The sequence below is a fragment of the Haliotis asinina genome, chromosome 14 (assembly GCF_037392515.1).
Source record: "Haliotis asinina isolate JCU_RB_2024 chromosome 14, JCU_Hal_asi_v2, whole genome shotgun sequence".
NCBI classification, from domain to species: Eukaryota; Metazoa; Mollusca; class Gastropoda; order Lepetellida; family Haliotidae; genus Haliotis; species Haliotis asinina.
The window spans coordinates 25303859-25327048 of NC_090293.1; the positions used below are offsets into that span (position 1 = coordinate 25303859).

A 23190-nucleotide genomic window follows, 5' to 3' on the forward strand; every position below is an offset into this window, starting at 1 on the left:
AGTTCGTTATATCCAGCAGTTCGATATATCCGTCAGTTCGCCAGTGCTCGTCATAAACGTCGTTTGCGTTTTTTCGCTGAGGCTTCAGTTTTGATATTCAGTACGTCAATGAATAAAAACATACGTGTCGTATTCTCCATTAAGGTTTTGTATGTTTTACAAGAAACACAACATTCTCCCTACAATCATGAACTTAAACTATTCACCAAACACAACGCAGGCATACAATAATGCTCTGATATTCACAAACATTCATTTTCACAGGAACAATTTAACCTCTACAGGTGATAAAAATCTGACGGTTGGATGTGCGTATAAATCATAGGATGATGGGGAAATTACATCACTTATTAATAACAAATGTTAATATTTATTCAACATGATACACGATCTCTGTCACAATAATAACGGATCACAGTAAACAGAATCACACATTTCACATATGTCAACACGGTGTGATCAATGCTTCATAACGGATGTACTGTATAATGAGTATTACTGTTATCTAATGATCTTTTTAACAATTAGCATATTATTTTGGGCTTTATAATCTGATTCCTATTTTCAGTTCAGTTCATCATAGTTCATCCAAGTGCTCGAGTTATACTAGAATGATGCGCATGATGAATTTTATATTTACTGACAACTCCCGACACTCGGGACACTGTCTTACGGGCACCTATTGTTAACAACGTCGAAAATATATTCTCTATTTTGTTTATGAAATGTTTTGATGATATTCAAAACGGTCGAAAAATGTTTGGGGTAAAATATGACAACATGGGAGGAATGAAACCGAAAGATACTTGACAAGTATGGGGATTTTTGTACAATATAGGTGTCTGTGTCATATTCAAGATTGAAAGATTGTTCTTGCAAAGAACAGTGATAAAAAGATCGTGTTTTTCACTTTACCTAATTTAAAAATAAACTTATCTTCTCGTTACAGGCTCGTTTGGGCGAACCAGTATAATGATTATATAAAGACCAAAACACTGTCTCCGTGTATCTATCATACATAAAAAGATAGCCAATTCTCTTACAGGGATTTCAAAAATGTTTACCAGAGGTTTAACTGTGGTTGTGAAGACAAAGAACCTCTTACTGCTAAACCTAAAAAATACACTGAGAAGGACAACTATCAATAACACATTTATCAATCTTCCAGACCCGTACTTAACTCCGATATTCTCTATCTACTCTGACTGGACTTCTGATGCAACATAAAATACAAAAATCGCTCTAAAATGCTAACGTGATATTCTTCAGTTAAAAATCAAACTTTCAAACATATACACAAAAGTATATTTCACCACCTTGTGACTTGAGACATGCTGTCCCAACTTTCGTCTGGTTTTTTGACATTCTTGCGCAACGTCAACAACGCTAAACTACTATTTCCAGAATCGACAAAGCTCGTAGTATAAACCCGTAGCTTTACCCATAAAGCAGTGCTCTAGAATGATAGTTTATTAATAATATTTTCTTACGCAAAAAGACACAAACCTCTAGCACTAGCAAATCCTAGATCGCGCACCATTTTGAAAGACTTTCAAAAGCTGCATCCGATGAGCGGGACAAGTATCTCTGTGACACAGCAGTCATCAACATCTTTTCTGCCATTTAAAAATTGTATATCCACTTCTATACAGTCGAACCCCGTCTATCCGGACGTTTTGGTTTCACTCGAAAATCGTCCAGATAACGAGACGTTCGGTTAACTGGATCAAACAAGCAAAACTTGAAAATTAAGTGAAAGCAAAAAAATTCATGTACGTATACAAGTATCAATATCCGAGTAAACGGGGTTCGACTATATAGAAAATCCATCAAATCACGGCCTGCGATTCTCTAACACTCTGCGTGTGATTGAAACATCTTATATATTTTCAACGTATACAGAACCCGTTTCTAGTACATATCTAACATATCTGACTTTTGAGCTGACTTCAAGTTATTAGCATGGACAATCTGATATGACTGACAATCTAACCGCCTGTCGGCGTGTATTCACGGTGAGGGTTATCAGCAGTAGATACAGGGGTGGATGACGCTTGATCCCAACCCCTAAACTACACCTTGACCCCAAGATGCGAGTTAGCAATGATCTTCAGCACTTTGTTTGTCGCAAGAGGCGATAATGTACGCGGGTGATCGGTTTGGTGAATTGATAGAGGCATGTCCCCGTATCCACCAAAGTGGATCGTGCTCATGATGTCGACCATCTGATTGCCTGGCCATGCTGTATGTTTTACAGATTGCAGTCATATAATTGGCTTATTGTTATGAATTTTCATTAAATCAACAAAACGAAATTATATCTCATTGTCAGCAAAGCCTGATATCAACATAGAATAGCATGCCTCACCTTATGCACAAGCATCGTGTGAAATATTTAAATTATTTAAATTAGGTTTTCAAGTTGAAATCATGGGTTCCTGGTGAATGATATAATACTTAACTACCATGAAACGGTAAAACTTCGAATAGCGCCCCGGGCCTGTTATTACAACTAGGTATTGGAATTGGAATACTTGTGGAGTCTTGGACTTATTGCATGTGGTACTGGCATCTTGGGCAACGGCTCTCGTAAGAAGGTATAAAAGATTAATATTGCACAGCCTTCCCGAGAGTAAAACTTAGCACTGACGCCGTCTGTATTCAGCACACCTTCACCTCCACCATAAACGTTGCAGCGAATGTAAATCTACTTTCAGGTTGAAATTAAAAAGTTGTTTAAATTTTGGCATCCATCATCCATTTCCGAAATTTAGTCCCCCTTGATATGTACGCCAAAAATATGGAAATTTATATGGATCTCCTAAAAACAAGCTCTCTGTATTTTTTAAAAATCATAATAACATGTTTTAAAATCAGGGTCTGCCGCGAAATGTCTGGGAAAGTGTCGAGACAGAAAGCTGGGATGAGACTACACGAATGCTGCAATCTTCAGACTGGATCAAAGAGGATGACCTTTCGAACAATCAATTCGGGGTCTTAAGGGCAGGCCAGTTGCTTCAACGTAACGCGTACGCGGCCATTCTGTTTTCTTTTGCCGGTTTGAAGCGGCCTTTGATCACGTAGTCGGCACTGGGCCCGGCATCTATTCGAAGTTTTACAGCTAGCGGTGGCACCAACTATGGAACCAGTTGTACCGTTCTGTTCTATGAGAAACTGTCTACGCTGTAGTTGTTCTCCACCGAGTACCACGGCCCGTACCCACAGGTCTGGAAGTGCTGGTACAGCATACTCTTGGACGCCTGGTAGTCTTCTGACAGCAGCTTGGCCTCTTTGTAAGATGTTTTGAGCATATCCGGTCTGTTGAACTTCCGGCACAGACTCCGGAAAGAGGCGAAGAAGGCTCCCTTGGAAAGACGGGACTCCTTGGCAGAGATGGACCTGGTGGATAACACAACACAGACATGTTGTGAATTCATATACTTAAAACCAGTATCACACACCGTGTGTGAATGCTGGTTTGTCCCGTGTTAAGCAATATTGTGAGCTATATTAATACTCCTGTAAGTAATGGAATATAGGGTCACACTAGTGGCTGAGACAATGAGCAAAGGTTGACGCCTTCGGGAAAAGTTGACAAATTGTCAATAATATTCAGCTACAGTAAATGAGTCGATCCTCTCTGACGCCTTCTTACAAGTGTTTCAAAATATATTCGAGCAAAACTGACACATATCTCCTACGAAGAAATAGAACTCGGTTACCATGTCTCACATTGCAGCTTTCTTCCACTGGAAACACTTATCTTTCACACCAGTGTCCTTTAAAATTGAACACCCCAAAGAGATTCAGGATTACACTCGGTCACCACCTACGTCCGATGATCGTAAGAAGCTACAAATTGGAATGGGTGGTCAGGTGATCAGGGTAAATTCCTCGAGTGACTGCAAGGCAAATTACCCTGACTGTGTGGATCGATGTTCACAATATCAGTCACTAGATCGTCGAGTCGAGACCCGATTATTACAAGCCCGTCGTCGTATAACTGGAATACAGTATTAAACAAGCAGTGATCGAGAAGACATACCCTCCAACCATGGCGCCCGTCATCCCGTCGATGACCTCCACTCCTGCGTCACCAAATGTCCATGTGACGTAATACTGGCGGGATTTGTTGATGTTGTAGTTGTCATGGAGATCGGCATCCGGGTACGATATCTCTGGCGTATTAACACGATATGGTGGCTGCAATTCCTGGCGGAGGTCTCCGGTTGTCAGTCGGCCAAAAATAGCGCGTGGAATGTGTTCGCGTTGATCCCCCGAGTAGCTGCCTGAGAACAAAGATTGACAACATTAGAACCATTGAAGTGATTAAACTATTAATGCAATGTAACGGGTCCAGTACACCGATGTGGATGTTTGGGTCAAGTGTGTAAAGAACGTATGCCAAAACGTAGGAGACGGTAGGCAAAGAGGATCGTTCAGATGGCTGACTCTTCGGCCGGTTGACTCATTAGTGACTGAGTGAGTTTAGTTTTACGCCCCACGCACACGCACACGCACACACACACACACACACACACACACACACACACACACACACACACACACACACACACACACACACTCCTTTTAACAATGTAGCCATCGCTTGGATGACAAGATAGTGAGTGAGTCTTCGGCGTAGTTAATGGAATACAGAATATTATTATTTCTTTTGGCCGGAGCTTATATCTCATGATATACATGTTGACTTTTCACACTGAACACTCTCTTTGCTCCAGTGGATGACAGGAGACCGAGTTTAGTTTTACACCGCTTCTGGCAATATTCCAGCTGTGTCAGAGCAGGGCACATAGGGCTTCACATAGGATACCCTTTCAAAAAGCAACCTTTACTAGAGTTAACCTAGGAAACCTTAGTGCAGTGTAAAAGAATTGGAGTTAAGGTTAACCTTAGTAAAGGCTGATTTGTGAAAGGACACCCTGGTCTTTGGCGTGACGAGCGGGTGTTTTAACCACGAGGCTACCCTACCGCCTCCTCGACGCAATGACTGACTCTCAGAGCTTAGTCAGTATGTCCAACATGCAGTGTGTGTTAGGGTGAGATCAACTGACGCCGCACTCAGCAATATTCCAGCTATGTGAGGGTTCTCTGTAAAACTCGAATCTGGTCCAGACAATCAAGTGATGACATCAGGAGCATGAGCCTACGAAACTGGGGCAGTGACAAGTATACAAAAGCCTGCTCGCCTATTGGTCACCTCTTACGATAAGCACGGAGTGCTAACTTTCATCGGGTAGTTCACGGGATTTCGTTCAAGTAAACGGCGACAAAATAAAGTTCATTATAACACAGTTACATGTCCTGTACTGATATATCTGTAGATTTCCCAAGAAGATCCGGGTTAGGATTGGTCGTCAGTTATCCACGCTTGTCGTAAGAGGCGATATTTATCACATGCAAGTAAATGTGGATACTTACCACACGCAAGTTCAGTGTCAATAACACGTTCTTAGAATATCTGGCGACTCTGCATGTCGTAAGAGGCTACTAAGGAGATCAGATGGTCAGGATCACTGACTTGGTTGACATTATGTTATAGTATCCCAACTGAGTAAATCGATGCTCATGATATTGATCACTGGTTTGTCTGGCTCAGACTCGATTATTTACAAAACACCGCCATATAGCTGGAATGTTGTTGAGTGCGGCGTTAACATACTGTCAAACGAAACAAATGTTCCACTGATAATCCCACACCCTTTCGAACACATGTAGTAAAACAGATCCAAGTAGATAGCAACAGACATTCAGTGTGTGATAACAAACATAGTTGCACAAATTCAACCCTATTGATTAGGCATGAAATAATTTTTGACCGTACTTAGTGTAAACCCACATGTCTGATTCAGACACATTTGCATTTAAATGACATCAGCTGCTTTGAAGTCTTTGTCACACTAGGTCGAGAGTATGGAGTTTAATTTAACAGAGGATAAACCACATTCTACTCGTCTTTCATGTGCGCTTTAATTACTAGTAGGGAAATTTCAATATTAATCATTAAACAGCCCGGGGCTGTCTCCTGTGCCAAGGAGAGACGCATATGACACGTGGTCGTTCAGCCATAAAGTACATATGAATATGACCTAATGTTTACATGAATAATAAGTGGACAACAGCAGTTGTGCAAACAAGTTTTAAAAATCGATGTACTCGATCAGTATTCAAATTATATTCAGTTTCCTATCTTGGATTGAAATATGCGTTCCTGTGTTTGTGATGGATGGCACCAGTAGGGCAGAATCCGCTCACCTTTACACGGACACCTAGTACCCGCTATGACTGTCGTACCTCCTATACTGAGCCCCGTCTCACAAAGCTGTCGTAGGATACGACTGTCGTACATCCTATACTGGGCCCCGTCTCACAAAGCTGTCGTAGCGCTACGACTGTCGTACCTCTTATACTGGGCTTCGTTTCACAGTGCTATCGTAGCGTAGACTGGTACTCTGCCTCCGACTGTCGTACATCCTATACTGGGTCCCGTCTCACAGAGCTATCGTAGTGCTACGACTGTCGTACCTCTTATACTGGGTTCCGTCTCACAGAGCTATCGTAGCGCTTCGACTGCCGTACCTCTTGTACTGGGGCCCGTCTCACAGAGCTATCGTAGCGCTACGACTGTCGTACCTCTTGTACTGGGGCCCGTCTCACAGAGCTATCGTAGCGCTTCGACTGTCGTATAACCTATACTATAACATAGACTTACACAGTGGTAATGCTACGTTATTGTTGTAAAAGGGCGACCAAGACCGCGTTTCACAAAGAGATCATGGCGCTACAACTACTTATACTTACGACTGTCGTAGCGCTAAGATCGCTTTGTGAAACAGGGCCCTTGTTTTATGTTTACAGTCCTTGATGAACACATGCTTATGATACTCATGGCACCGAACAATGTACATCTTTAATTATTGTGTAAGTCGTTTTTGTCGGTTTTATCGTTAAACAGGTTCTGTCCTTATTCACCCCATGTAGCTGAACGACCATTTTTTGCATGTACACTTATACTCACCGATAATGACTGATGACAGGTACAGAGGGTCCATAAAATGACTTAGAAGCGCCCCCTGGAGGCCGAGAGCGTTCCACCGGCATATCTTGTCTGAGCAGGTCATGATGCGCAGCCTCTCACTTCCGCTCTCACCGGCAGGAATGTAGGAATCGGTGGGAATGGCGCCCTCGCCTGAAGACCACGGACACGATTTGTATTCGGATACAGCGCTTCTACATCTTAAGCGATCCTTTTAAAAGCTAACCGCTTTCAGAATTACCGTTGCCATTTCAAATATGTAACATCGGCAAATCAACAAGAGTATCTTAAACCTATTCTGGACCGGAAGTACAGACCCATGCAAAAAGTAGTCGGACACTTGACGTAATTTGACATAAGACTTACATGTTAATTTAGTGCAGCAAAAATAATTTTCATGAAATTAATTTTCGTGAAAAAACAAAGTTAAATTTTGCATTTTTGTGGGGAATCATCTTGCCTACAATCACATAATTTGTGTTTCATTTTCGCTGCTTATTTATCGAAAGGTGACAATTTAATGAACTTGCGTACAGTATCGTGAATTCCTTTAACATGGCGGCCTGCGGGATTGTGCATTGCTGAACCACACGTAAGCTGATAAATGTTATGTCATTAGCTAAATAGTGGTAGGAAAATCGAACTACAAGTATATGCTCAGAGGTGAGAGCATTTCCAATCTGCCCCTCAACTTTTACAAAGATTCACCCTAAACTCACTTCATGAAAAGTATTTATGCTACACTAAAATAACCTGTTTAGTCCATGGAAATTAGGTCATGTGTCCGAATACTTTTTGCACGGGCCTGTAAGTACAGACGGACGGACAGTTGTACATACCATCTTCAATGATAGTCCTGAGTTGGCCCTGCTTTCTTATTGCCTTCATTCTGGTGGGGCCGTTCCTGGACAAAACGGGTGAATTACGTTAATACAGAACCATTGTGATTGTGTTAAGATTGCTACTTCCAGTAGAAGTGTAACAATTGTGATATACTTGCAGACACCCCCCCCCCCCCCGCCCAAACCCCCAAAAGAACACAAAAAAACCCCAAACAAAAATAAACAACAACCCCACCCCACCCCACCCAAAAAAACAAAACAAAACAACCCAACCAATCAACCAAATACAATAAACAACGGTTGTGGCGTAGAGGGCCTCAAAAGGATCTCGAAATCTAGAAAGGGCCTCGAAAGGGCCTTGTTTAAGTTCGTTATGCGTATTTCAACTGAAATATTCAGCATATAGTCCCTGACCGAGAGTACGGTTCCTTATATCCGTCAGTACGAACGTAAGCGTGTTAGACAATGAACGTAGTGCACTGTATGCTTCCCTTCTTACCTTGTCTTATTCCTACTAATAAGTGGAACAGACTGTATCCAGCTAAACAGGGTCCGTCTTCTCAATACTTCTTTCTCAAGAAGAGAAAAGAGATGACTGTCTGTTCAAATAATGGAAGTCTTACAGTTGCAGTTCAGTCAGGGACACTTATATTTACCCCCAAAATGCCAGACTCTAGCTTAGCCCCACAGGGCTATATGAGTTTTGAGAAGCTCCAATATTTTAACGTTGACTGACAGACGTAGCGATATATATTCAGGCGCAATACTATTGCTTTAAACGTATTGTGCCGAAATACTGAAGTGCATACGCCTTTCAGTTACGTCCCATGTATACACTACAACCAAAGCTTCACTTCTCTACCCTATGTACCGTTACTTGATAAACACTAGGCCCATCCAGAGGCATGTACCTCAGTGTACCACGACGTACCCTGTCGTGGGGAAGGCCCAATGTACCACGACTCACCCTATCGTGGGGAAGGCCCAATGTACCACGACTCACCCTATCGTGGGGAAGGCCGAAGCGTCTCCACATGGTGGGCGACTGATGTAGAGGTGAAGCTTGACGTCATCCCTGATCTTCAGCTTCCCAGTCACGTGGTTCCTCTCAAACAAATGATGCCCTCTGCGGTCCTCGTACCTCTCCAGCTGCTTGTACAAGTACCTGGACGTCAAAATACAAGGGCGTACAGACATAAGAAATATCAGGGAGGGCGACCACCCACCCCGCTTCTTTTGCAACAATTCAGTGATACACTCGATCACATGTAAATCTTCCAAAGACATTAATGAAGGAAAACCAAGTTCTATGGACAGTCAACGTCTTTATTGCAGTGGGTGTGACGTTTCGGTGCAGGTACTAACACCGTTACACTTGCTCGATAAATAACGATGTTAGTCCCTGCACCGAAAAGCAATGAAGAGGTTGCCTGTCCACAGAACTTGGTTTTCCTTCATCTATACAACTTCTAAAATGCCTTTCAAAGAAAGATATTCATGTTTGAAAAAAAAGACACTGGCACTACACAAAAGACATTTACGCCATAACGTCATTTGGCGTTACGTTTTAAACATCATATAACAAAACCAGAAAACATGTTTTTTTCCCTCAAATTACTGGGTCCTCATCTTCGTATCTAGTTTTTCGTCTACCTTTTTCGAGTCTGATAAGGACAAAAGCATCAGGTGATGCAACAGATTCTTGTATCGTCAGGCAGGTATCATCAGATAAGGACAAACAACGTTTCGATACAGTTTTCTTGTATCTTTGTCAAGGGCAACGTTTACCTGATGAACGCCCGCTTGGCGATGATCTCGGCGTGAGAGTGGATGATTCTGCTGCCGTCATCTCGCATGTGCTGGTGGAGGATACACCTGTTACCTGGAACGCCGGACAGGTGCAAATACAGGTGAGAGCAGGGACACGCCATCTCCTTATGACCTCACTACCGTAATGTAGAACGCAATGTTAAAGTGTATAGTCAGTTAAGTCTTACGCCGCACGCAGCTATATTCCAGCTATATGGCGGCGGTCTGTAAATGATCGAGTCTGGACCATACAATCCAGTGATCATTAAATCTGAATATATGAGTATATTATTTTTTAAAACGTGCATATGTTTAAATCTACATGCAAGGTACATTCATTATGATAGTTTAGTTGGAATATCAATTTTAGTGGTGAACAACCTTTTAGCTGTAATTTTCGAAAATGTAATAATTAAAATAACAAACTCAAAGATTGTCTTCAACAGACGAGTATACTGCGCTCTGTATATACTGGAGAAAAATTGTCGGGGATAAATGTAAATTTCAAAATTATGAATACTGATCTACTTATTCATTGACAATATGATGAAGTATCGATCATAAAAACACCAATATCCCTAAAGTACTTTGTCCAGTATATAATACTGACGTATTCGACCAAGAGTTCTACAAAGTCATACTGATGTCTATGAGTTTCTAGTGAAGATCTCAATAACTTTTGAAACTGGTCATTGTTTAACACTTCACTCGGCAGTATTCCGACTAGATGTCGACGATTTGTAAACAATCGAGTGAACAACATCATGAGCATCGATCTATAAAATTGGTGCGTGATGAGTATAAGCGTCAACCAAATCAGCACTTTTGTCAGCCAGATTCGGTTTGGTGCCTCTAACAAGAAGGTTGCTGAAGGTTAACGTGACACAACACACATCTACTAAACCGAGATGCCCTAAACCCTGAAATGACAACTTCGTCATCAACACTCCTGTCGACGTACAACAGCGACATGCACGGTAACAACAAAACGCCAACAACTAAACACATGCCAGCCTGGTCAGTAGGTTAACGGTCAGCACGTAAAGGTGAAACAAACTTAAAATTGTGCATTGGTAACCTTTACCTTTCTTCTTGTCACTGTGAAAGCAAAACGTGATTCAGAGTTTATTTTTTAAATCCTGAAAACTTAAATGCTCTAAACGCCAGAATTGTTCCAGCTGATTTAGTAGCTAATAATGACTTAATGAATTCAGTTAACTTAAGGACTTTCTGTTTTTTATTCCTATCGTTTCGTCATATCCAGGGTTTGGGTAATGCGTTTTTGAGTGCAATACACGAGATTGCATACATGAGACAACTGACAACTCACCTGTTCCTAGGCCAACAGCCACAAACCTCCCATGATGCATTTCGAGAACAATGGCGGCTGCGATTTTGTCTTTGGTGTAATAGACCAATTGTGTTTCCTCCGCCAGCTCCAACACACCACGTGTCAGCAGCTTGATCTTGTGGGCGTGGCTCAAGTCCGTCTGATCTTCAAAGGTGTTGTTCTGGAAAGGTATAGATCAGTCGTTATAAAGACGTATTGTTTGCCCTTAACCCCGAAAAGCTGAAGGCCCCAAGGACCCAGAACCATAAAAATGCCGTGGGCCCTGATCAGAATGTGTAGGCCCTATGCTTTAGCCACAATATAAGTAATTCACAGTGCACAAAAACGTGACAACTAACAAAGTGACTTGAAGAGTGTAAGATAGGAATATAAAGGGAAGTTGCTGAAGAGACTTTCTGAAAAATAATATTCTTAGTTTTGGGGAATGAAAACGTTGTCGGCCACGAGGACCCGCAGAAAACAAAAGCTGTGGATCTCATTGGGTTTCAGTCGGGTTCGTGCATAAGGACCGACGTTATTTTCGAGCTGCCTGCCTAAACACATCAGTTTACTTAACCAACGTCCCTGACACGTGGAGACACGTGGAGACTCGAGGGGACCTGTGTTAACATTAATCGTAAGCGTCCAATCCGTGTCGTGAGAGGTGACTTACTGGACAGGGTATTCAGGAGGTCGTATCCAAGAGGATTCAGACATTTAGAAGTCGCCTTGCCGATATATTGTTGCTACGGCAGACCACCACTTGGACCAATGAACTAACTTTACCACCTGGCCATGATGACAAACAGTTAGACAGACCATGCATTGAGGACGTCCAATACCGACTTAAGTCAGCCCTTACAACAAAGGAGGGATATCGGTGACAGATGTCGACCTCATGGGTGGTTCCTTTGGAATAGTCAGTGAGTAAGTGAGTTTTAATGCTTTTAGAAATATCCCATCAATTTGAAGGATATGGAAATAGGCTTCACACATTGTGTCCATATTGGGAACTAAAAACGAGGATTCAGCATGACGCTTTAACCACTCTCCGTTGATGGAGGTGCCACTTGATTGAAAAACGGTTCGAGAGCTTATACCTACACGATAGCTCTTACGTAATAGAGAAGATTTTAATCCCTATTTCGTAGTCCTTCCTTACCACTATACTGCTGTAATTTCTATATGCCTCTCAAAGAAGCTAATTTTGATAGATTGACGATTCTCCTTTATTCTAAACATATCGCTAAAAGGGAAAGAAATAGAGTCGACTTATCAAAATTAGACTCGGACTGTCTAAACGCATGACCAAAGACTGATTCTTTAAATAGCAATGCTCTCTCGTTCGTGTCAGTTCGTAACTACTCATGTCATTCCGTGAAGAAGCTTCTTGTAGTTAACGGAGAGACTCTCATGACATACACCTTCATTTGAACATAACGTGTTTTACGAACAAAGACTACATATTGCCATTGGCAACTATAACTGACCCTAGATACGAGGGGGGAGACTAGTTTAGCTGATTACAACAATCTACACCAATTACTCCTGCACGTGATTGGAATCGCTGTATAGTTGACTTCGTGGTAAATCAAGAACATGCGCAATCTGTCGATTAGTTTTGCACGTGAGGTTTACACTCTGTGTAATCCCCAAGCCTAAATATCTCGAACGAGTCACGAACAAGTCACAAACGAGCTGATGGCTAAATTGATTACTTCCTGCTTCACCTAAACATTGTTCATATGACATGACAGACAGACATATAGACTGTGAGATGACACGGGGTAGGCATGATCCACGAACCATTTCAAAGTTGGCCTCCTTCAACCTCTTGCGTCCCTTGTCATAGATGGATTTCAGGGCCTTCTCCGCCGCTTCCTTTTTCGCCACCTTCTTGGACGACCCCACGCCGTCAACGTACTGGACACCGTCCACTACAGCGGCAGTGTGGAAGCTGGGAACGGAAAAGAAGGGTTATGTGGCACTGTGATCAGATGTTATATGCACTGCTGTCGGATTGTTTACTGGCGGAGCAAATGATGATAGGTTTTGTTGTATTTTTGACTGTCGAGCGTTAGGCGGGTAAACAACATGCACCAGCTTTTAAGGTATTTTGACGTAGCCTGGGATCGAACTGGAAATTCAAACCATTGTGCTGACATTTCAAGTAAGCGTATTTCCTGGATGGCTGGGCGAGTGAGTTAGTATACTCCCAACTCAGCAACCCAGCTACATGGCGACAGTATATAATCGAGTCTGGACCAGACAATCCAATGATCAACAGCATGAGCATCGATTTGCGTAATGGGGATACGATGGCATGTGTCATCCAAGTCAACGAGCGTCACCACCCGATCCCATTAGTCACCTGCTATGGCAAGCAAGGGTTACAATGAAGATCAATTCCAACCCCAATCTTCACGCGTCTCTTTCCTTCTTGTGGAAGTAACTGGAAGCAAGTTTGGAATGCGGAATTTTTAATTGCCAAAACATTTGATAATCCACTTTCTAAAATTAAAACCACAAGCCTAGATATAATAATTTACAAACACGCCACGTTCATATTTTGTATCTGATAATTGATTATTTCCGTCGGAAGCAAAACTATTTTTCAGGCCATTTCTAGTACAACTGCTTTTTGCGACATGCTCGGCCTTAGTATATTATGTGATACTCTCTCATACTGATTCTTTCTCTACTTATTGCCAAGTGAGTGGGTTTGATTTTACGCCTGTTTTAGCAATATTCCAACAATATCACGGCGGGTGACGCCAGAAATGGGCTTCACTCGTTGTACCCATGTTCGGAATTGAACCCAGGCCTTCGGCGTGACGAACGAACGCTTTAACCTCTAAGCTACCCCGACATCCCATATTGCCAAGTAGTCTATGTTATGGCTGCACTTACCAGGATGCGTGGTCTGGCCCAGAACGCGTGAATTCCGTGAACTCCACAGTGACTTCCCGTGTCTGGCCATACTCCATCAATACGCTGACAGGGTCACGGTCACCGTACAGGGCGGCGAAGGACGGCCCTTGGGCACCCGCCATGACCGTTGTACCTGCAAAAGATAAATACTCACTGTTATTCACTGCAGCAACAGTTACCTTGAGAGTGAAACCAAACTTTATGCGTGAATTTAAGAACTTCTCTTTTCATGACGCACTTTCACGTCACCATCACAACGACTTCAACTACAGTAACCTCTTCTCCGACATATTTCCTTTACTACCATCACAAAACTCGGTTGACACATATCATCGTATCCCAACTGCAAAGATCGATGCTCATGTTGATCACTGGATTGCCTGGTCCTTACTTGATTGTTCACTGACCGCCGCCATATAGCTGGAGCGTGCAGAGTACGACACAACAACACAACACTACCCACTACCGTCACTATCACAGCGACTTCAGCTACCCCTTCCCCGACATACACCTCCATCACAACGACTGATGGCACCACAACTCTTCAACATCTCTTCAGCTTCTACTACAACAGCGACTGACGCTACTGCGCGATACGTCCCAACCTGCATCAACAAAGATGGGGCCTTCATGCATGTAGTCACCTGTCCGTGCACAGATCAAATCGTCTGTTACTCGAACACGGACTCACATGTAAACAGTTCGAAATGTACCTGAAGCAAGGAAAATGAGACCTGGCACTTTCCGGCTTTTACTATGAAACTAGGAAGAGAGGCGTGTTGTGTACACACATATATGATAATGAGTGATTCCGCTGTCAGCGAAACTCAACAGCAGCTATCAATACAATACCGTTGGGGGTGGGTTTGATAAAAACAATTTAGAGCGGTTCTATCGAAATATTACTCCTAATAATACGATTTTAACTGTAACTGTTTACAAGTCTGAGACAGATGTGCATATCTTCACGAAGATGCCTTACATACCGAATGAGATTAATCCGCGTGTTTCTGTGTTTAAATCTGGGAGGAAAATTGCTTTCATGAATTACCAAGTACCTTACCTGATGTAGATCTAATTATATCGTGTTTCTGTGTGCAGTCTGTCTCTCGACTCACCTGGGTAAACTAGACACAGACGACCTGAAGAGGGTGGTGGGTGGCCAGCAATGGCGGAGGAACGCCAGTCGAGAAGGGTTGGCTACAGGTAAGTTATCAGGTATTCAGATAACAACAGGGGTGGAGATAACAAGATGACTTATATTCTGTATCAGTTGCCACCTTTGTGTGACAAATCATTATCTTAACCCTGGCAGGACCCCGTTACAGTAAAGTTACAGCTATTCTACAGAGAAAACCTACATGTTATCAGTTCTGGAATAAACATCCCTATCGTGCATTATGATCACACTATTACCTAAACACAAATACTGTTATCTAACAGTAGAGGGGCTACAGAAAGCATCACGATGAAACACAGAGAGGAAGTTGTTTGTGTTGTTTGAAGCGTTATCTCAAAAGCCCGGGTTGTAACAACCTGTAAAGTTTACATTATAGTGGCCAGGTGTCTTTTTGAACAAGGCACTTGCGGCGATGTTCGTGTGTGTTGATTGTTTGCGTAGAGAAAGCGTACGTATAATCTTGGAGTACGAGGAAGCATGGAATTTGCGTGTGTGCGTGCGTGCCTGCGTGCGTATGCGCGCACTTGTCGCAGTTCATACTAACACCTGTTTTATAGAGCGAGTTCGATGGGTTACTTTACTGTAGTTTTGACATGGGCACCCTTCTCATACACTGTATGCTGACTCTAGTCTAGACAGATTTTCATCGCCTTACTGCGCACTGTAGGTTTGTTGATTCTTGAGTTGATTTTTAACGCCGCTATCAGCATTTTTCAGCTATACGACGAGTGGTCCCTACCCACACAACGTTTGTGGCGCTAAGACAATCGTAAGCCTGTGATAAGCTATAGAGTTACGACAGATCGTAAGCCTATGATAACGTATAGAGTTACGACAGATCGTAACGTTACGAACGCTTTGTGGATCGGGACCATGGTCTGTAAATAATCCTAGTCTGCACCAGACAATGCAGTGATTGACATCACGAGCATCGATCTTCGCAATTTGGGTCCGATGACATGATTCAATCATGTTAGCGTGCTCCTTCAGATAGGCTGAGTGACTGGAGATGATTTCTGGCCTGGATCAACGTTGGTGGCAGAGATAGGTAAGAAGTGGAGATCGGAATCTGGCCCGTGTTCTCGGACCAGACAGGGCGGTGGGGTAGCCTAGTGGTTGAAGCATTCGCTCATCTCGCCAAAAACCCGGGTTCGTTTTTCCCACATCGGTACAATATGTGGTCCTCATTTCTTGTGTCCCTAGCAGATATATTGCTGGATTACTGCCAAGAGAAACGGCGTAAAACTAAACTCACTCACTCAACTCACTTTCCGAACTCACTATTTAAGCACGGATGCTGTTCAGCAAGAGAGGTGAATAGACATGTTGCCATGTTATCATAATACTGGGTACATGATATCCAAGCTCCATCCTAAAGTAGTAATGATATTATCACATCAACTACGCCGAAGATCCGGGTAACCATTCCCAATACAGATACAACGTGTGACACCTATTTGACTCCCGTCTTCGTAAAACCATGTTCATGGCTGTTACATAAAATGACCTGCTTGACAGCTGTATTTAAGAGTACAGTGTGCGCCTAGATGAATATTTATTATTCATGGTAGAGATATAACATCAAATCTCCCCCTGTTTGTTGCATGACGTTTGAAAAAAAATCCTACCTCCCTCTTCACTTCTGAAAAATCGGTCTATGAAACATTTTTGTGGAGCCTTATTTCGGCGTGTGATCGGGCGTATGTTGAGGCCATGGGTCGGCCATGGTTACTGGAACACACCTTATCTACATGATTAAATATTGGACAAACACTAAGAAGTCGCGACTGACCGACTTACTTGTCATTCTTAACCCAACGATGTTCCGGGGGCAGTCGTCACTCAACGCCTTCAGTGGTAGAGTGTGTGGAACGCATTTTTGGTTACCTCGTCGCCATATTAGTAGGCGTATAACATTTATATTATATTATATTATATTATATTATATTATATTATATTATATTATATTATATTATATATGATGTAACTGAACATGTTCGGAAATGTCAGCTTCGATGTCATCAATCAAATGTATGCAATAACCTCTGATTCACATTTATTGACGGTGCGTACCAAGTGTTAACCTCTGATTCACGTTTGTTGACGGTGTGTACGAGTTGGCTTTAAATATATATGACACAGCCCATTAAGACATAAACATTTTCCCATCGTTAACTTGAACCCAGATCTGCGGGTATGTAATCTGGACGCCGATCCCCTCAATCTCTGACAAAGCAGTCGGGATTGACAGTCCAGAATGAAACAAACCAACATTCCAGCGAGTTTGAGGAAGAAAGAACTGAAATATTGCGGGGGAAATGAAAACACAAACAAATCACACTGAAACGTTGTGTATGCATTTACAGTGTTGATTTATGCCCGAATCCATTGATAGAGGTGTCGTTGCTTAAACATTGTGGAACTATATATGTAAATGATTGGGTCTATACCGGATTCCTGTGATCAACATCGTGATTATCGATCACGCGATACGATCACTGCAGTATTGAATGACTTTTGCCTTTACCATGTCTTCGTTAATGGGTGAGTGAGTGAGTGAATGAGTGTGTGAGTTTGGTGTAAAAGCCGCTTTGGAACATATCAGTCAAGCCAGCATGTCAGTTTCCTGTGGGAGGAACTAACCAAATCCATGCATCTGCCAGATCCTCACTACTTTGATGAAACTCCGAACACGAGAACACGTCTACACTTCTGAAGAACCTAGATTCGAACCCATGACGAAAGTTAACAGTGCTAAAAGCCCTTCAAACATATAGCCCCACACACCGAGATTCGAACCCATGACGAACGTCTACAGTGCTGAAAACCCTTCAAACATATAGTCCCACATACCGGGATTCGAACCCATGACGAAAGTCTACACTGCTGAAAACCCTTCAAACATATAGTCCCACATACCGAGATTCGAACCAACGATGAAAATCAGCACTCTTGAATGTCCAAGGAGCAATGTTCTACGCTGCTTTGAGCTGTGTCTCATGTATGCTCTATGGTTGTCAGCTTAATGGACAGATTGTGTTATGTGTTTTTATTTCCTTTTATTTGGGGTCGATGTGCGGGTAGAGGTAATGTGGGTTGTTGGGGGTTGTTGGGGGTTGTTGGGGGATAGTGTGGGTTGGGTTGGGTTGGGTTGGGTTGGTGTGAGGTGATGTGCGCAGATGTAGGTTGGTGTGGTGGGTGGGTTGGTGTGGTGTGATGTGGTGTGGTGTGGTGTGGTGTGGTGCGGTGTGGGTTGGTGTGAGATGGTGTGGTGTGGTGTGGGTTGGTGTGGTGTGGTGTGGGTTGGTATGGGATGGTGTGGGTTGGTGGTTTGGGGTGGTGTGGGTTAGGGTGTTGTGCGGTGTGGGTTGGTGTGCGTAGATGTTGGGTAGTGTGTTGTTGTGTGTTTAGATGTGGGTTGGGTTGGTTTGGGGTGGTGTGGTGTGGGGTGGTGTGGTGTGGTGTGGGTGGGTGTGGGTTGGTGTGGGGTGATGGGTGGTCATCAATGCTTGGACTGGAGAGCGGAAAGAGGCTGAGTGTGATCATTATTGCTTTGAGCCCGAGTGTAACGATTATCCAAGACAAACCTGGATTCGAACCTGGTATCGGCGGATTATTGCAACAACCGAACCACAACTGGTCTTGATGTCGCCTCTCAACATCTACTACCACCCGGAACAGGTACCTTTATGAATTGATACCAACAGACCCAGTCAAAACAGTCATTGATACTAAGTTAATTCAGTTAAATCTCATAGACGACGACTACAATGAAAATATATCAATATGAAACTATATCCCCGTACAATGGAACATTAACAATAATTACATTATTTGGTTCAAAGAACACGGGGTCCAGAGGCTACATTCCCACTGTGAGCAATACGGCGGGATCTGGTTTGTGGACGTTGATCATGAAAGATTACCTCCACAATAACAACATGCCGGCACCTGGATGAAGGCTGAAGCCTCGACTGCCATTGTGTTACAGGCTATTGTCGAAATAAGTCGCCGCTGTTCGCGACACGTATATCAATGCCACATTGTCTGTTTGGGCAAATAGTTAACAAACTATGCGTTATCTTATCTTGGGCAGAGGGACAAAGGGGAGCATGTTTAACAAACCACTTAGAGTCTAATTGAATCGTAATCGTGTTCTGTCGTAAGAGTTACGGCTAGTGTTTACAAACAAAATAGAGCAAGGTCAAATATATGTCGGATAGTGTGTGTATTCCCGTGAGGTTATGGGACTAATGATTTATTACACGTCTACAGGTTTAGATGAAAGGGAGTAAGGAGTAAGTCAGTTTAATTTTACGCCTCTCCTAGCAATATCTCGGCGGGGGACACCAGAAATGGGCTTCACATTAGGCTACCCAGCCTTTACAGAGTAGCCAGAAAACAAGGACAGTCAAAGTGCTGATGAAGTTGCAAATCCACTAAGGAGGCGGAGTAAAACAAACCGTTTTCCTTCAGACTAAAAAATAACATAATCATAACGGAGAATATTGCATATGAACTGGCCATCTATTAACGATAATGGAGTAATGAATTCCATGTAAGGGCAAAATATTCCATTCAGTACAGTCACACACAGATACCCTCACCCCCCCCCCCACCCCAAAGACAACAACACCCCCCCAAAAAAAACCCAAAAAAACCCAAAACCCAAAACAAAACAAAAAACAAACAACAACAACAAACAAACAAACAACCCACCAAATATAAACCGTGAATATCTTGATTAGAGTGAGTTTAGTTTTACACCGTACTCAGCAATATTCTTGATTAGAACTGATGTTCAGTATCCCATGCTTGTCGTATGAGGCCATTAACGGGATCGAGTGATCAGGCCCGCTGACTTGGTTGACCCATGTCATTGTATTCCTATGTTGTTTATCACCGGATAGTCTAGTCCTGACTCAATTATTTATAGACAGCCGCCATACAACGGGAATATTGCTGAGTGCGGCGTAAAACTAAACTCACTCGCCTAAACCCTATACTAACTGACAGGCGCTAATCATGAACAGTTGTGACACATCGCCACTATAACAGGCTTTCGTGAAATGAATTGTTGATATACGAGATGTGATAATACTGTATATCACATAGCTGGGCACTAATGGTTCACACATTCATAATTGATTACATGTCAACATATGGGTGGGAGTTGAGGGGTGGGGGATCTTTTTCCGGGCACATTTACTCCCTGTCAGAGTCCCATGACCAGCTGTGTGCGTTGGGGACGTAGGCCCCGCTCCCTGGCACAATAACTGACTTATATCACAATACGATATGGTTTAACTAGCGCCTGTAGCTAATTGTGGAATGCATCAAGTCATTTAGTAGTGAATACGGGTGTTAACCTAGCTATACCCTCACAGAGACCCGTGTTGATGGTGTTTGTCTCTTTAGGACACTCAACTTTACAGTCCTTTTCCTACGCGTGTGAGTGTGAGTGCGTTTGTGCGTTTGCGTTCGTGCGTGTGTGTGAGTATTTTTTGCAAATATATTTTTTACGACCCATCAAATATTTACAAAACCCTTAAATAAATAATGTTGCATATATGCTGTCATTTATTTCAAATTAATCATCTCAATGGTATATAACAGAGTTAAAATTAACATATTGCTTGCTATGTTTAACGTAGACAATCACCTGACTGTACTGTACACCATCCTGTAAGTCTATAATGTTGTGAAGGTAACATCAGCAGTGTTGCCAGATAAAGTAAACATCGCTTGATCTAAATATCTGATAACGTGCACGTAGGACACTGCCTCTGTATTTACAGTGAGTGAACTGAGCAGTATTTTAGCAATATCACAGATATGGAGGTTTGACGCTGTGGCGAACGAACGCTTTAACCACTATGTTAATTACAGGAAGATCTCTCTTGTAACCGGTAAATTTACAACACGTGTCCATGAGTGAGTGAGTTTAGTTTTACGCCGGTTTTAGAACTATTCCAGCAATATCAATGCTGGGAACACCAGGAATGTGCTTAACCCATTGTACCAATGTGGGGAATTGATCCAGGGTCTTTTGCCTGACAAGCGAACGCTTTAACTACTAGGCTGCCCTACCGCCCACATTTGTACATGATAGAGTTTATAATACAACTTGTGATATTGTTTCTATCTATTTATTCAGTTTCAACATATTAAAGATTGGAGAATGAAAACTTTGTCTTTCCTGGTTTGTGTCCAGCATATTCTACCGGTTGACCTTCAGCCAACCAGTCCCAAATTCCCTTCACCATCGTTAGACAAGGTAATAAGAAAGATAATCTCCAATCTTAATCCCCCAAACTCTGTCCCCAACCTTTACCCTACTCTTCACGACTGTTGTCTCTCCGACCCGTGTATACCCAGTGTACCCACCCCTTTCCTACCGTATCTCACTGTGTGCTTACCGTGGACTGTTGACAGACCCTTCAGATAGGAAGGTGTACAAGGTTCAGTTCAACACAAACTCTGATCTGACCAAGAGTGTACTCACCACGTTTCAGATGTCCAGGAGAACCACGTGGAGAGAGAGTGTGTGTATGTGTGTGTGTGTGTGTGTGTGTGTGTGTGTGTGTGTGTGTGTGTGTGTGTGTGTATGTGTGTGTGTATGTGTGTGTGTGTATGTGTGTGTGTATGTGTGTGTGTGTGTGTGTGTGTATGTGTGTATGTGTGTGTATGTGTGTATGTGTGTGTATGTGTGTGTGTGTGTGTGTGGAGAGAGAGAGAGAGAGAGAGTGAGAGTGAGAGAAAGATGGGGATGGGGAGAGGGAGTGAGCGAATGACAGAGGGACAGAGTGAGAGTGAGGGAGAGAGAGGGAGCGAGAGGGAGACAGAGAGACAGAGAGAGAGAGAGAGGTAGGTATTCTAGGTGTTTTCGTTAGTGTGTTGGTGGACGTGGGTATTAGTGTGGTGTTTGTGTGATTGAGTGCGTGCGTGCGTATGTTTGCATAACTGGGGTGTATGTGTCTAGAGGCGTTGTGTTGATGTTGATGGCGGGCGGACCACTGATAAGACAGACCTAAATAAAACGCATATGAGATTGCGACATACCTGAATGGGAGAGCTAAGGAGGTGGAGAGGGCGGACTAAGAAGAAATACTCTCAACAATAATAAGAAAAACCCAGTGCCACCATAGAACAGCAAGACCATACTACCGACAAAATACAAACAACGTGATGGAAAAAATGAAAGCCATCTCACCATTCTGCCCTTCTGTCTTCATGCGTGTGACCTGCCCAGCGTTCCCCTGCTGTATGTATCCTAGCAAAGAGATACCCACTTCCCTTGTCGTAGCCTTCTGTCTCTATATACGTGAAATACATGAGTCAATAAAACGCTTTGCTCAAATTGATTTGGGTGCAAGGCAAACCCCCCGTGACCAGCTTGCACGAAAACCCAAACAACTACCGCAGCCATCTGATTGGTCGAGAAAGCTTCATGTGTATCCGAGGGGGGTGGGGACGGTGGGGTGGAATCTAGATCGGGTACGTGTGTAACACTATTCCCTCTGGGGAATGTTATGATCCGGGTATGGAAACACCTTGGCTCACTGACCAAGTATTTGGGTCCTTTTCATACGGAACAGGAGCACTTACTTAAATCTCCTCCTTTAGGGCATGTCTCTGTAGAACTTTGGCCCTTGTCATGGATATTAGGCTTAGGGGGTAGAACATTTTATCAAATACAGGGAATGGCTGTTGGTGTTACCGTTAGGGGCGGGTAGGGGATAAATATGTTTTATTCATCGGATCAAGGAGTCAACTCCATAGAGCATGTAGGTAAATCAGTTTCTCAGATTGTTTCGTACTGTACATATTGTTCCCTGTACACATATATTGAACAAAAAAAGAAACGCAAGTTTCGAATAAATGAAATCTCATAAAAGTAAGCGTTCATATATATTTATGTCATCTATTTAAAAATTTGACACAAAAACCCACCAGGGGTGCGTTTCTTTCGCTGGTCAGTATATTATCCACATACTGTAAAGTCAGTTGGGATATTCGTTGGTCAATATACCAGCGAGGC

The 23190-nt window shown here is 42.8% G+C and overlaps 1 protein-coding gene across 1 annotated transcript in view; it reads right to left on the reverse strand.

The window, feature by feature from the left end:
* Positions 1-2633: 2633 nt before the first annotated feature.
* Positions 2634-23190, reverse strand: part of LOC137262060 (double-stranded RNA-specific editase 1-like) — a 38779-nt gene continuing 18222 nt past the window's right edge. The window contains exons 2-10 of the mRNA XM_067799848.1: positions 13949-14102; positions 12845-12995; positions 11039-11219; positions 9688-9781; positions 8903-9064; positions 7897-7961; positions 7040-7210; positions 4046-4289; positions 2634-3399 (exon numbers count right to left, since the gene is read on the reverse strand). Of these exons, the coding sequence (XP_067655949.1) occupies positions 3165-3399; positions 4046-4289; positions 7040-7210; positions 7897-7961; positions 8903-9064; positions 9688-9781; positions 11039-11219; positions 12845-12995; positions 13949-14102 (1457 nt within the window). The 3' untranslated portion in view covers positions 2634-3164. The remainder of the gene's footprint in view (positions 3400-4045; positions 4290-7039; positions 7211-7896; positions 7962-8902; positions 9065-9687; positions 9782-11038; positions 11220-12844; positions 12996-13948; positions 14103-23190) is intronic.